We start from the raw sequence: 16,206 nt of genomic DNA on the forward strand, positions 1-16,206 counted from the left end.
TGACTAATTTAAAGTGACAAACACGTTCCCGTAAAATAGCTCAAGTGGTAGGAGCGGAGAGACATATAGGTTGGGTAGGGGAGGTACAAAGATAAATTCCTGATGTGTGCAATTTATATTTCCGATGTAAAAAAAAGTCACAAACACGCTCTGATGCGGAGATATTAAAATTGAAATATTCAAAATTTCAAGACATTAATTAACATGAAGCGTTTAAATATTATTTAATGGTTTTACGCTTACAATACATATATTTTTAGTTTCTAACTATTAAAGCGGAATCTAATTGAGTTGTTATGAAAAATATTCTTTGCAATAGGTTTATGGATTTTTTTTTTGTAATATGTACCGTTAATGTCTCTCTACCTATCTTTCCTATGTACAAAAAAAATGACTCTCTACCTATAAGTCGTCAGCTCACGTGTTGAGCTCAGCTAAAAAGTGATTACGTGGCCTTTTCGTATCAGTTTATAACCCTCACAATTTTTTGAATTACTATTTGTTCATCTTCTTCCTCTTCCCCAATCTTCTTCTTTTCCCAATCCACTTCTAAAAAAGTGTAAGTTAGTGACGGAACTTAGTGACAAATTATACTTATTTTTTTTTTTTTTTGGCAACAACTATATTCATTTCAAATTATGTCTGAATTGTCCATGTTATATGGGATTTCCCAGATAGGCAAATTATACTTCATAGCTAATAGTTACGACTTTAGTGACAGATTTGATAAAATTGTTACAGATTAATTTTTCAAGTACCTAGTGACAAAATTAGAGACGGAAGTTATTATAAAAGGTGTTGGTCTGGCATCAAAGGTTCTAGGCACCGAACACAAAACATCTCATACATTTTGTGTTGTTTTGCTACAATCTCTTATCCTTTTCCTACCTGATATTTTTGGGCAATTGATCTGTGAAGGTTCTAAGGTACTCTACCTCGAGTGCACGAGTTAGATTATCAGTTGTGTAAACCTTGGGTGCAATATCGGCTTAGGGGATCTGCACCGGAGTCTGCCGGAAATTTGCATCTCAAAAAACTTGAAAAATAAATTTTAAATAAAAAATTATTTTTTATGTAAAAAGATTTAATGAAGAAATATTTTTTAAGTAAAAAGACATTAATTTAAAGTTTGCTTTAGAACTCATTTAATGTTGGCCGACACTGTACGCAACGATGTTTTATGCCTTGCGTTCTTATTATTTTAATTTTTGATAATATGTCGTGAATGAAGCATCCGATTTTTAAATATTTGATTGGTTAAATCTAAAATAAAATAACTCAAACTTCAACCTACTTTTCATAATACTTTTGGTGCTATACATTATAAAAATTAAAAATAACTTATTGAGCAAATATTTATAAGTGTATAAAATTTATTAGTACCAAAAAAAAACTCTTGAAATTAACAAACATTAAATTGATTGGTTAAATTTATAAAATAAATAAATAAAAACTCTTGAAATTGATTATAAATTTTGACATATATGATTAAAAAAAGGTAACCGCATATTATAAGAGATTAACTTTTACTGGTTAGGTGTTTTAGAGGGGTTTGGAGGTTTTACCAGTTTTTGTTGGCTTAGTTACGGTACCCATTGTTGAGTAGGTTGGCAATAGGCCTCGTGGGTGCGGGTTTGGTCATTTCCACACCCGAACCCGAACTTAACACCTAAACCCAAACTCAAACCCAAATCCAATATGGGTGCAAAAATTAAACCCGAACTCAAATTCAAAACCCGATGTGAGCACCGAACCCGCAAAAAACTCAAATACCCGATACGGAAACAACATGAACATAAGCTGATTAAACCTCATTATCTTTCCAATAGAAAGGAAAAAATATAGTTCATGAATATAAGCTGATAAACAACATAATTCATGGATTTATAAACATCTCAATTCTAAATGTCTAATTAAGCTTCATTCTTCAATATTCTTCTAATTAAACTTATCGGCCGAAGTCTTCAACAAACAACAACAACCACAAATAATATAACAAAATAACAAAAACAACCACAAATTCGGGTTTGGGTGCGGGTGCGGGTTTAATCAACCCCACACCCAAACGCAAACAAGTTTTAAAATTCGGGTGAAACCCAGACCTACACCCAAACCCAAAAATATCGGGTTTCGCCCGAAATTTCAGGTAGGGCCCCGTGGGTTTGAGTTTTCTTGCCATCTCTATAATGTTGATAGGGGATGTATCTCAACTCTATCTATATTTATCTAATATCTTTTAACTTAAGAAAACTTTTACTGTTGATTTTAAATATATAAATATTATTGAACCCTAATAAAATTTAAAAATGATTTAATTCGAATAGTTTCTATTACTGGTAAGTTGGAGGAAAAGTCTTATATAAACCTATGGTGCCCACTAGGATGCGCAAGTTTCAAACTGGTCCACTGGTGGAACAATGGTCATAATAGTATTTTACAAATACAAATATATATAAAAAAATTATAAAAAACAAAACCTCTCTCCTCAATCCTCACTCATCCCTCCCCACCTCAACACCGCCACACCTCACCACCCCTCCCCACCTCAACATTATGTTTTCCCCAAAGGCTACGGCGGCTACTCCATAGCTCATCCATCTCACCGTCGGTGATGTCACCATCGTCGCCCCTTGACCTCTCAGCTCCGGCGAGTTCCAGTTTCAGAACCTCTACCCCACTTCCTCCCCCATCACTCCCACACCACCACCTCCAAAACTAACAACCGTTGGACGCAATTTCCTCTTGGGAATTTCATCAAACACCATCCGAGCACTCCTAATATCACCAACTTTACAAACCCCGTGCATCAAAACGTTAAAGAGATAAACTTTTGGGGATACCCACATCCCAAAATCTCCAAATAAAACTCCCAGGAAGAACCATGTGGTTTCACCTTCATCATGTAACGAAGCAGATTCTCACAAGCACGAAGAGGTATTTGAAGGTTGTGCTTCCTAACAACCGGAGACGCTGAACAACGTCGTCTATGAACACAAAATCATTGTCACCTTTTTTCATCCATTAAATCCTAACCATCCAATAAAAAATATTCGAAAATTCTCAAATCCAACGGTATATGATGATGGTGGACCAGTTTGAAACTTGCCCACCCTAGTGAGCACCTAAACCTATTGCATGAACTTTAATTTTATGGGGTAAAGTAAATCATCATAATTAAATTATTTTTATGGACTTTTTAAATTAAGCAATCACAGCTAATTGTGCAATAACTTATTGTATCTCATAGAATGAATTGACTCATTTTTAGAGGAGGCAAGACACTAACATGGAACCTGAGACCAAAAGGCCAAATGAGGAGATGCAGCCAGGAACCGTATTGTACCCTACCGTGTTGTGCGAACCGTACCTAACAAAACAAAGCAGGCGTTGAAGTATTTAATTTTCATGACAAAAAGTCAAAAAATAAAATGACAAAAACATTTTTGAAAATATAAGCAGGGCCTCATTCCCTTCGATAGTGACACATGGATTCCTCCACTCCGCAAACGAAACGTTTTGAGTCTTTCAGAAATTAAGACTCTTTCTTTGGTTCAACCACACTAACAACAATCACAAAAAATGAAAATAAAGTAAAATATATATAGCCTGCAATCTGCATTACATATTAAATAATACTCCTTTATTGACCGGAGGGTGTAAGTGATATTATCTATATATATATGTAAAGTACACTTGAACTTTTGTATTAATTACTTTACCTTTGTATTAAATACATCATATAATTAAATACAAAACTAAAAAATACTACATCTACTTTATTATTCATTATATTAATTAATAATTGTAAAATTTTTCAATTTCTCATGTTTTAAAATATTCTTTAATGTTGATTAAATTTTAATTATTAATTATAACTTGAGGACAAATTTTTAATAATAATAATAATTTTAATTGACTATCTTTACATTAATAAAAATATATAGTAAAAATTAATTAAATTAATAAATAATTGTAAAAAATTTCAAACTCTTATATGTTAAAATTAAAATAATATTAAAATTATTATTTTAATTTTAATTATCAATCATAAGTTGATGAATTTTAAAAATTAACCGATAATTTTTTTTACGTATATATAAAAAATTAAATACTAAAGTCAGATATGGAGTTCATATATATATATATATATATATATATATATATATATATATATTAGAGGCGAGATTTATTAATTTTTTATTTTCATTTTCAGTTCAATTAATTATTAACCTAAGGTTGAAGAAAATATATACAAGAATAGCACAAACTAATATCTTTTAAATAAAACAAACATGTTAGATATTGAAGTTAGTTAATGGTTGAATGTTTTTTGTAAATATATATCTTGAAATATACATTTAAAATATGAAATAATTTTTTATGTTGTTTAAATTAACTATAATGTAGTCGCGTGTTATTTAAAAAAATAAAATAAATTTACATGTGATTTGTCTTAATAATGATAGTAATAAATTATTATGAATATTTTATGTTATAAACTTTATTAACTATTAATTGTCAACTTTTCAGTTTCTTATATAAAAGAATAATTTATTAATTAGTTTTTAAAAATAGTCAGAATAGTAACCATCAATCATAAATTGAGGGAAAAATTAAGAAATATATTTATATGTAGTAAATATTAATAATTTAAATTAAATAATATTCTAGATAAAATTTATTAATGAACACTCTAGAAATATAGTTTAAAAATTAAATAAATTTCTCTATAAGATAGTTACTATAAATATATCGCAGACATGTATTATTTAAAAAAAATACTTACAAATGTGTTTTTTGACCTATTATATAGTAGTAAAAACATTTTCTCAACTTTTCTCATGTTATTAATAATATTTTCCTTTTCAAAAAAAATTAGGGTTAATGGTCAAGTTAGTCCCTAAGTTTGTAAGCGGGTGTGATTTTAGTCCCTCTGAGGATATATGACGTTTAGTGGCAGTAAAAAACTACCAGTGATTGTAAAGTTGATTGCCAACATAATTTTTTCTCATATGGACTAAAATTAAACTCGCTTACAAACTCTGAGACTAATTTGATCATTAACCAAAAAATTTATTAAATTTTTGTAATATCATTTATTTACATAAAGAGAAATCTATTACAAACATTTTCATGCATAAAAAAACTCTAATACTCTCTATTTAAATATCTAAACCACAATAATATTTTCTTTTATTGAATAAATATTTTAATATTTATTATTTATATAATTACTCTATAGTAATTTTCATATAATATTAAAAAATATTATCAATAAACCCGTGCAACGCACGGGTATAATATCTAGTTTGCACTCTATTTCATTGACACCAAGTGAGAGATAAAAATACTCACATAAAGAAATACACGCTCCGGTCATTATTATAAGTAAAAAACAACAATTTAGATTCTTGAATAAATGATGTATCTAGTCATTATTATAAACTAGATATATCATTTATTTAATGAATTTTAAAGCTTGTTTTTTGCTTATAATAGTGACCGGAGGGTGTAAGTAATATTATTATATGATAGGTAATATAATAAGAAAATAGATTGATAAAAAAAAATAGAAAATAAGAGATTAAAAAAGAAAATGATAAAGTATAATTCATTATTCTTACATATTTTGTCCCCTTGGCTTGACTTTATCTTCAGCGTTCTCCCACCTTTCTATTCCTTTCACACGTAGTTTTGTTCAAAAAAGAATTGTTGTTAATGGACTTTTATAATAAAACAAAATTTATATATAGTATATTAAAATAGCTATATATACTTAAATTGCATAAACGGATGGATGTGTGTGAGCAAGTTATTGAAATAATTGTTGTTTACGATGAATTATAGTATACCCCTACTAACTTACATAAGTAGTTATGTTATAATCAAAGTTGAATGTTTATGCATAGATAGTGAATAATTGACAAGTCAAAATTGAAGACACGTATGCATAAAAGTTTAATTTGATTGTAAGAAATTCTCAGGAATAACATTTAGAGCGTTGCTCCGGTACCCTTTTAAAATAAGAGGTTTGACACCCTTTTGTTCATTATTTAAAGTATAGAAGTCTAAGTTCCAAATTTTAGAAGTTTATTATAGAAGAGATCATGGGAAACTAATCCTAAAGGCTATGAAACTCCTCCATTATTAAATGGGTACCAGAGAAATCGCCTAACATATAAGGGGTATTTTTTCAACGACTCAATTTGATTCGTTTTACAAAGATAGAGACTTAAAACATATTTAATTCTAATGTAAATTTGAGTTCATTTACCATACGCAAGAAAATCTTGTGCAAGGTTGCACAAGTCTCATTTTTACCTACTATTGTAGGTTTTCATGCCACTCATATTTTTAATTTTAAAATATATAGTTGCTTCCTCCTCTTATCCACCACCTTCCTCCCCTCAACCTCCACACCATCCGCCGACGACACCACCACCAAATCTTCTCCTCACCATGTCAAACTCGAAACTTTCAATTATATTCCTCCATAAATACTCATTTCTCCACCAAAACAAAAACTCACCAGAAACCTTCCTTCAACCGTTGAATCAAAATCATATCCCAAACCCTACGACGAAAGTCGTGGAAATTGTTGGATCCAGCGACGCCCTTCTTCTCACCGTTGTTTTCACTCTGTTTGAAGTAGCCACACCATCGTCGCCTAGGATCCATGTCACTACCACATTAGCCCTCTTTGTCGAAGCCAAAACAACCGCACGTGGTCGTCTCCTCCACCGTTCAATGTTTTGACGACCATCTCTACTATCGAATATCTCATGGCCACCGCGTCACCACTGCGCCCCGGGGTCAACATCGCCTCTTTCCCCTTTTGCGAGCGAAGTCGTGACATTCTTCTCTCTCAGATCATGTCGTTTTCTCCCTCTCTTTTAAAGCTCCCTTGCTTTGATTGTTTCTAGATTTTTGTTGTTGTTGACTCACTGTTGAGCTCTCTCTATTCATTTATGCGAAAATTTGCGGAAAGGAAGGGGAAGAAGTAGATGAGTTTATGGGTGGTGGTGGTGCTATTGAATGGGGTTTTTTGGTGGTGGTGTTGTTGGGTTCAAAGGGAAGGAGGAAGAAAGGGAAGAGAAGGAAGGAGGTGGAGTCGGTGGTGAAGGAAGGAAGGGGTGGTGATTGGTGGGGGATGGAGGAGAAGATTTGGTGGTGGTGGTGTCGGCGGTGGATGGCGTGGAGGTTGACGGGAGGAAGGTGGTAGAGAGAAGGAGGAAGTAAATATATATTTTTAAATTAGAATATGATTTTGACCTGCTTAGAACCTACAATAATATGTAAAATTAGGGTTGTGCAACTTAGTACAAGGAAAAAGTTGTGTACGATAAATGAACTCTAACCCTATAATTCGAAAAAACTTGATTGGATTTTTTAATTAAACAGAGCAAAGAAACATTTTCTTACGAAATTTTAAAATTAATTGAAATTTCATAAAAAAAATCATTTTAGTAGATAACATACTTTTAAAATGAAACTAAATATCAAATATACAAAAAACAATTATGAAGAATATTTTTGAGTGGATTTCGTTTAGGTCACGAACATGGTTATAGCATGTATTTGAAATTATATGTCGCTTATAGAGATACTTATAAATCACTCACCAACACAACTCTTATATCGATGCTTATCAAAAAAAAAAATATCTTATATCAACAACAAGAATATAACATTACAACTTTTTGATTGAAAATGATATGTCCTTGACAACTGAGTCAAAATATGTTTTCATAAAAAAACATTTACTATCATTTTTCAAATGTAATAATAATAATAATAATAATAATAATAATAATAATAATAATAATAATAATAATAAAACCCTCAAAATAATAATTGCAAAAAAGTGATGTATAGATCTCTTGTCCAAACAATTAAACATACATCCTCCACCACCTACCCTACCCGGTCACCACTAACCCTACCACAGGAACAAGCCTCATCATCACCCTTCAAATTCAAGACATCATGTGCAATTTTGGTGCATCCAATGTCCCCCTGTTTCCTGCGTATCACAAACGAAATATTTTATTATTTCACATTCACATTGACCAAATTTAATTAAATAAAAAATATTTTTCCAAAATAATACATAATATATACATATATATATATATATATATATATAATATTGTTCCCCACCATCTCTCTCTCTCTCTTCGTGGAAAATGTCATTAGGTGCAGGAATTTTCTAGCCTAGTAGCACGCCGAGTTGAATTCTCCACTTTGCTGAAAGACAAGACCCTTTGAGGTTGAGGTATATATACATGCTTCTTTCTTTCTTTCTTCTATACTGGAGTATATTTTTACTACTAACATCCTTTTCTTCTTTTCGTCATTCTCCATTTCTTTAATCCCATTTTTCCTATCCGTGACAACTTGATTTGCTTCTGTATAAATAGTTTAATGGGTTTGTCTCTGATTAAAATAATCACTATTATTTTCATTGATTAGTGTAGTCAATGGTATTCAATCATGGCTGTTTCTGAATGAATTATCATCGTTTTCAATACAGATAAACAAGCAATTTTTATTTAATTTATAATACTTGATTTGATTTTAAAGTTAACATTTTGTTTGATTCATTTGTTTATTCTGGTATCTGTGTGGGATTTCCAGGCATTTACGGAAGGTGGGGTGTTTGACTTTGTTGGTAAAAGGTTGTGTCTGCTGTGGATGTTACGGAAGGTCAAGTTTTTTTTGATTCATTAGCCTCTCTCAATGTTTGTTGGCTCTTAATTTAGCTTTTTCTGGGTTTCATTTACCATATTATGGAACTGGATCTGTCTTCTCAGATCAATTCATTTTTACTGGGTTCTGATTTGTTTGAGTGGTACTCTCATAGTGTTTGGGAAATTTTTTATTTTTCATGATTTGAAGTTTTGAACTGCATCATGGTTGAGGAAATCTAGTTCCTTTTTGGTTTAGAACAACACCCTTTTGGTACTTCTGAGCCTTGTGAGTTGTGAAATCTAGATAGTGTGGAAAGAAGTGATCTTTTGAGGTTTTCTTGTGTGGGGTAAGATGGATGAAGCTGGAAAATCGTGGGTGCGGAGGACGAATTACTCGCACACCGTGTGTCACCGGTTGAACTATTCGAGATCTTTCAACCTGCAGACAGAGGCAGTGCAGAGTTCAGGTCTGAAATCAAGGCCATCAGCATCTTCATTAGCAGCAGCAGCTCCTCCTCCTGTTGTTTCTAAGGTTTCACAGGTGCAGAAGAAGACTCCTGTGACGATGAAGCAGAGATCTTTGTCTCCTTTGCCGGCGACTTATGTCTCTGAAACCTTCAAGGAAGCCAGGCATGAACGGAAGAGGTTCTCGACTCCCGGTCCGCGGAGGAGTGTTGAGGATAAGAAAATCATGGGGAAGCTGCTGAACAAGGATTCTCATCATGTGTCGAATTCTAAATCCCCTACTTCCAGTCCAATGAAGATGTTTGCATCAATGAAAATAAGCGGCGGCAAGTCCAAGCACAAGGACTCTGGATGGACAAAGTATTTTGACCACGGCGGAGGGAAGGTAACTGCTGTGGAAACAGCTGAAGAATGGAATGTAGACCTCTCCAAGCTCTTTGTTGGTCTCAGGTTTGCTTATGGGGCTCACAGCAGGCTTTACCATGGCGTGTACGAGGGTGAAGCTGTTGCTGTAAAACTTATCAGGGTCCCGGATGATGACGAAAACGGAACGTTGGCTGCTCGATTAGAGAAACAATTCATCAGTGAAGTGACGCTTTTATCTCGCCTCCACCATGAAAATGTTATAAAGGTAATCAAATATAATCCTTTCCCTTCTTTCACATATGCTATTTAGCATTTACAAATTATATATACTGTTGGAAACATTTAAAGTACTACCTGCTTGTGCGTGTGTTTTGCTGTTTTTTTACATCTTTTCACCTCAACTATGATCAGATGACCAAAAGATAATACAAATGTCACAACTTTTATCAAAGAACAGCGCCACAAGCACCTTAAGAACGTTGTATATGTTTTGTCTGTTGGTTTATGTCTTGTTGAATTTGTGTGCGCATGGATTTCCGTTAATAATATGATTAAAACTACTTTTGACTGAAGTTTATGTCTCAGTGAATTGGAGAAAAAGTACTTTCAAGTCATTGTAACGGAAATCCAAACATACAAGATTGGCAAATCCGTTACTTACTGGACTTGACCCTTTAGTTAGGTTGAAACAATCAACTGTAAAAATAAGGATTCTGCTTTATGCATCATTTCTCGTATATATTTGTCTGATTATGCAGTTCATATCATGTTGACAGAATTTATTGTAATAACAAGGTGGGTATTTTATATGTGTTTTCTCATATATCTCAATCTGATTACGCAGTTCATAGCAGCATGCAGAAAGCCACTTGTTTATTGTGTGATCACAGAATATCTATCGGAAGGTTCCTTCAGGGCCTATTTGCATAAGTTGGAGAAGAAAACAATTTCTCTACAAAAGCTGATTGCTTTTGCGCTGGATATGGCTCATGGAATGGAATATATACACTCTCAAGGTGTCATTCATCGAGACCTTAAACCAGAGAATATCCTTATCAATGGAGACTTTCGCCTTAAAATTGCTGATTTCGGCATTGCTTGTGAGGACGGATCCTGCGATTTACTTGCTGATGACCCTGGTACGTACCGCTGGATGGCGCCTGAGATGATCAAACGGAAATCCTATGGGAGGAAGGTTGATGTATACAGTTTCGGGCTTATCTTATGGGAAATGTTGACGGGGACATTACCATATGAGGATATGACTCCCATCCAGGCTGCTTTTGCAGTCGTAAATAAGGTATGTAATTTGATTTGCAATTAACCAGGGTTTTAAATGGTGGTTGCGGCTGTGTTGCGGGATTGTAGACAAATGCGGTTGATCGGCAGAAATTGCGGATGCAAGGAGCCCTGAACCCTGTATGTTGCAGCCGCAATTGCCTTTGCGGACCGCAATTTAAAACCCTGGTCTACCTGTGTTCAGTTAATTATTCACTTTGCTTTTAATTTACTAACATGTCTTTAATGCCTGAACTAATTTTATGAAAATGGCCTATGTTCTCACGAACAGTCGGGTTCATGTCTTGTTATCCTTGTGAAAATTTCCAACATCCAAAAATTTTATGCTTTGATTGAAAGGCATATTTTTCTTTATGCAAAGCTTCCTCCACGTAATTTTATCATGATTGCGAAATTTTATTCAAGTTCCGATTTTGATGTTTTGATTGCCAGAGGAGGTATCTTTCTTCTCACTGTTCACTGTTTGAGGAAATCAATCATTAATTGCAATCAAGTAACCCTTTTATGTGATGAAAATACTCTATTTTACAGAAAAACCAATGTAATTTTTACATATAGTCAGAATCCTTGGTGAGGTATCTCCTTTGCTTTGAAAACAATTGTGCAGTGAGTATAGAAGTTATATTCATCCATACTTGGCATGTCTGACCAATTGATTAAAAAAGAAAACAGATTGTATAATCATACAAATGACTTCTTATACTAACATAACTTAGTTTATCTGAAATTATTGCATATGCCTCTGACCCTCTGTTTCCTTTAATAATGTAGCATAAGCATAGGGCTTAATAGATTCTTAGGATCATCAAATATTAGGTAATTGTGGGAACGATTTTGCTATTGAATTTCATTTCTTCTATTTTGGTAGTTGATATATCAGAATTAGAATGAAAGTGAAACTGATTAGCTTCCTTGTTTATATTATTTCTTATCTCTTATTATGAAGTTCATATGACATAGTTTACCTATGAAATTCTAATTACTTCTGTGATTTGGTATGCAGAATTCAAGGCCTGTTATCCCTTCAAACTGCCCACCGGCTATGCGAGCTTTAATTGAGCAATGTTGGTCATTGAATCCAGACAAAAGGCCCGAGTTCTGGCAGGTTGTTAAGGTATTAGAGCAATTTGAATCTTCGCTCGCTCGCGATGGAACCTTGACCTTGGTGCAAAACCCTTGTTCCCAGGATCATAAAAAAGGGCTTCTTCATTGGATTCAAAAGCTTGGTCCTGTGCATCAAAGTAATGGTCCAATGCCTAAACCTAAATTTACATGAATCTTCCAAGTGGCCTGGCTTTTGTAGTACACCAGGTCCATTGTAATTAATATTGAATGGTTTGGAATAGGTTTGTTTGTTGAGATTCTCTGTTTGTGAGATTAATTTGATTTGTAGGCTTGTACATTGAGGTAAAAATACCTTTTGTTTTCTCTGTTGTGTAAATGACTAATTATAGTTATGGTATAGCAACAAGACTAGTAGTTTTTCTTGTTGGGGGGCCAGTGGTTTTTGTTTTGTTTAATTTCTATAATCTCTGTTTAAATTATATATTTCAATGTGTCAATTTTTTTTATCAGATGCAACGAGCTCTGATTACTCGACCAGTGAGAATAACTGCTGCTAGTGTGCATAGTTTCCCGGTTGGAGACTCCCAAATTTATTCTAAACGAGTAATCAACTATGTAGTTGTTTAAGTCAACTAAGATTACTCTAGCACTCATGAGCTTGAATAAGGATTTTAGTAGTTTGTTTAGCATTACAGGTTTGATTGTTCACATATGAAGTTGAGTCTGTTATTTAACTGGGGGTGTGTTTAAATACAAGTTAAACTTAAAGTACCTTTTTCTCAAGGGAGAGTTTTCTTTAACTGAGTTTTTGTGTTGAAGTGAGTGCTAGTATTTTTTTTGCACGGTTGTCAAACGTATCCAAACATTCACTAAGATAGAGTAGCTTTTGTGAGTGGATATAATCAATTATGAGATTTTATTACTATATTTTACAATATTACTTTACAAAAATCATGTTTCTTACTCCTTCTGTTTCATTTTAAGTGTCGTTTTAGCATAAAGCTCTCCAACCAAGATAGTGGATTATTAGAGTTGTTTTTCCCATTTTACCCACTCACATCCCAATCATAAAGTCATAAATCTCTCCAACCAAGATAGTGGATTGTTAGGTTTTTTTTCCACTCTCTCATATCATTAAACCACCTACCACTCTCACCCAATCATAAAGTCATAAATGTCTTCATAGTTATTAAGAAAGAAGAATTTTCTGGAAAATGTGAAGTGAAGTTATTGAAAAAGTAAGTGTATAATTGACAAAATAGAACCTAAAACATCAAAACGATAGTTAAATAGGAACAAAAAAATTGTTCTAAAACGATACTTAAAAAGGAACGGAGAGAGTATAAAAGTATCTAAACATAAATTAATTCACGATTTTTTTTCATAATCAATTTTATTTAATATCAATTTTTACAACGTTGATCCAAACACACACATGTAAATGTTTGTTAGTGCAAATATTTTATTAAAAGTAAGTTTTTTATGACGTTGAGTTGAATGTAAATCAATATTAAATTTAATAAAAATTCAAACACACAATACTTCTTATGATGTGAATGACACAGCTCTGTCATAGTAGCATGATTCTCAATTGAGCATTGCAAAGATGAAAAGGAGAGATAAAGAGTATGGCATCAATGGAAGTTGAAGGAAAAGACATGATTGGCTTTAGCAATTATCATTGTAAGGTAAACAATCCTGAGATATTTTTGATAAGCCAAGCAATTGTATTCAAACAATCCTGAGATATCTGTCAAGAGTTGTGGGCATTAAAGTAAATTACTAGACTTATGTAGTTGATACGGATTAATTAACACTGTATTTTTGTTTTTATTTGTTCTGAAAGTCTCATTATCAGTAGCTTAATATACACAGGTATGCTTCTGCACGCATGTGACATTAAAGCCTAGCTAGTGTTAGGGGCTTTTTCACTTTGGAGACATGTTGTGCTGTGCCTTCAAGGCTTCAACTAACTGTGGCTACACTATCTTTTTGCACACAATATAGTAAAATTTGTTATTTGGTCGTTGTTTGTTGAGCATTTAGATGAGTCACAATCACGACACTTTCACCATAAATGAATTTGTACAAACAATTTATGTCTGTCTTGTCAAGCAATTGTTTTTTGGCACTCTTGCATGCATCCGTTAAGTATGTGCAATGAATCTTATGGAGATTGCATGTGACTTCCTAGATTTTTTTTTGGATCTGTTAACCTTTGATTTATGATTTTTTTAATAACAAAAGTGGTATTAGGGGAGAATTATACAAATCTTTTAGTCCCTTTAATTTTAAAATTATGCAAATGTGGTCAAGGTTAAGTTAACCAAGGCAAATATGGTCCATGGTTAACTTTCTTAACCAAGGAAGTTTGAATTCAAAACTAACCTAAAAAGCTCAAAATGAATGGCCCAGAGTTTAATCATTTCAAGGAAAATCCCTTAAACTTACCAGATGCATAATTTTCTAATGGTGTCTTGACTAGAGCTAGGCGAATTTTTTTTTGGTAGGGAAGGAGGTTGGGTGGTCTTTCAATGCTCAAATGAGGACGTTGTGCTGGCACTTGCAGATCACGTCAAATACCACAGACGAAGAGTACATGGATGAGTGTTGTGGGTTGTACCGCCTAAGTTCTATTGCTTTCGAAGGTCGCAATTGGAAGGGCTTATGTGCATTGTTTGTTTGATTATGATCTATAGCTTCCCTTGTTGTTGTTTATCGAGGTTGGTGGGATATGGGAAGGGTATTTCGATGGGTTATCTTGGGTCTCCATGACCTTGTTTGGATTTCTTATTGTAGTACTTTGGCGGGTTTTAGGGTTTTAGTTTTTCTGCCTATTAATGATTCGTATTGGGGTTCTGGTAGTTGGGTTTATTTGGGTTATCATTCTATTTTGTAGGATTCAAGCAACCCAAATAGTATGAGCTCCTCGTACCTTTGCTCAAACATCGTCCATGTTTAGACCTCTAATCGTTTCTCTTTAGTGTGTCATAGGATATTCTTACCCCTTCAGCTAACATTCCTAACAACTAGTTTGTCACGTCGGCTGGTGAGTTGCTTCAGCTGCCTTAATAGTCGTTGCATAATTTTTTAGTGCCAACAGTACCATAATGTGAGCTCCATCTAGTATCTCTTGTCCTCTTGATCGCCATTTCTTGATTCAAGCCACATCCACTTGTGATTTCTCCCTTTTGCAATGCTTCTTTCACCTTAGTAGTTTGACTTTCACGAAGAATAACTCAACGCTTACATGAAGCTCTAACAACTTGCTTTTTTTTTTCTACTGTTTCAAGAGCTAACTAGAGTTCATGAGAAGAATAATGAATATAGAATGCACAAATGCTCTCTTTCAAGATGAGCACAAATAAGGAGCAGAATGAAGATAAGTTTGGTGGTGTCCTGGAGCAAAATTCGCACAACTTTGTTGGGGAAAGGAGAAAAATGAAGACTGATGCAGTAAAATGAAGATTGAGCAAGATGACCCTCTCCTCCAGCTCTCCCAGATAAAAAAAAAATGGACAGATCATGGGGTGTTGGTGGAAAGGAGAAAAAAATGAAGATTGAGCAAGATGTCCCTCTTATTCAGCTCTCCCAGATAAATAGATAAAAACGCATAGTTGTAGAGATTTTTGAAGCTTCTGAAAGAAATAGAAATAAAGTGAAAGGCACTTCTTTTGTGTTGATTAATTTTATGACCTAGTGGATATTCATCTTGCTAGGTAAGGAAATTACACACAAAAATGTGTAATACAATCCAAACAAAAGTGACAAAGTTAAACTTTTAGTGGGGCATCAAAGATAAAATTTTAAAGCTATGGGGGGCATATATTTTTTTATCGGGGCAAATTAATATATTATCTTATAATATTAGTAGTATTGTATGAGAGAAAAGTCAAATTGTTGTGGGAGGTGCCTCACCGGCTTCCAAGCTACCTCCATTCTTAGTATTATAAGCTGAATTTAGTAAGACACATATTAAAATAGTACTGAATCAACCGAGCATAATTTTACTGAGGGCTCGTTTGGCACGCCGTATTAGACATGATAGTATAAGCTTATACAATACATTATGAGTTTATCTATTGTTTGGTGATGACATTGTATTGTATAAGCTTACCCATCAAGGTCCCCTTATACGTTAAAATGACGTATTATTTAATCCATCATGTGAGTGATGGATAAGACATGATAAGGTTGTGACGTATAAGTCACCATCACCACCACCCTCCATTGCTGCCAACTTACACCACCATTGACACCACCACCGCCACCGGTGTTGTCGCCACCACCCGATCACCACCGCCCTACCGTCACCACTGGT

General features: G+C 33.6%; 1 protein-coding gene across 2 annotated transcripts; it reads left to right on the forward strand.

Moving 5' to 3' along the window:
• The first annotated feature begins 8,156 nt into the window (after positions 1 to 8,156).
• Positions 8,157 to 12,307, forward strand: LOC130710962 (serine/threonine/tyrosine-protein kinase HT1-like). Of its 2 annotated transcripts, XM_057560371.1 has the most exons (4): positions 8,157 to 8,275; positions 8,638 to 9,786; positions 10,366 to 10,821; positions 11,824 to 12,307. In XM_057560371.1, the coding sequence occupies exons 2-4, from the start codon at positions 9,043 to 9,045 to the stop codon at positions 12,094 to 12,096; spliced, it is 1,473 nt and encodes a 490-aa protein (XP_057416354.1). In that variant the 5' UTR covers positions 8,157 to 8,275; positions 8,638 to 9,042; the 3' UTR covers positions 12,097 to 12,307. The 2 variants fall into 2 exon arrangements, with proteins under 2 accessions (XP_057416354.1, XP_057416353.1); XM_057560370.1 differs by lacking the exon at positions 8,157 to 8,275 and having other exon boundaries at positions 8,314 to 9,786.
• The last annotated feature ends 3,899 nt before the right edge of the window (positions 12,308 to 16,206 follow it).

This window comes from Lotus japonicus, chromosome 4, assembly GCF_012489685.1.
Source record: "Lotus japonicus ecotype B-129 chromosome 4, LjGifu_v1.2".
Lineage (NCBI taxonomy): Eukaryota > Viridiplantae > Streptophyta > Magnoliopsida > Fabales > Fabaceae > Lotus > Lotus japonicus.

Bases quoted from the DNA above. Each gene is read 5' to 3' on its own strand.
- LOC130710962 (XM_057560371.1), top strand. From the start codon at position 9,043: ATGGATGAAGCTGGAAAATCGTGGGTGCGGAGGACGAATTACTCGCAC. The intron at 9,787-10,365 runs GTAATCAAATAT...CTGATTACGCAG, and splicing joins ACCATGAAAATGTTATAAAG to TTCATAGCAGCATGCAGAAA. The intron at 10,822-11,823 runs GTATGTAATTTG...TTTGGTATGCAG, and splicing joins CTTTTGCAGTCGTAAATAAG to AATTCAAGGCCTGTTATCCC.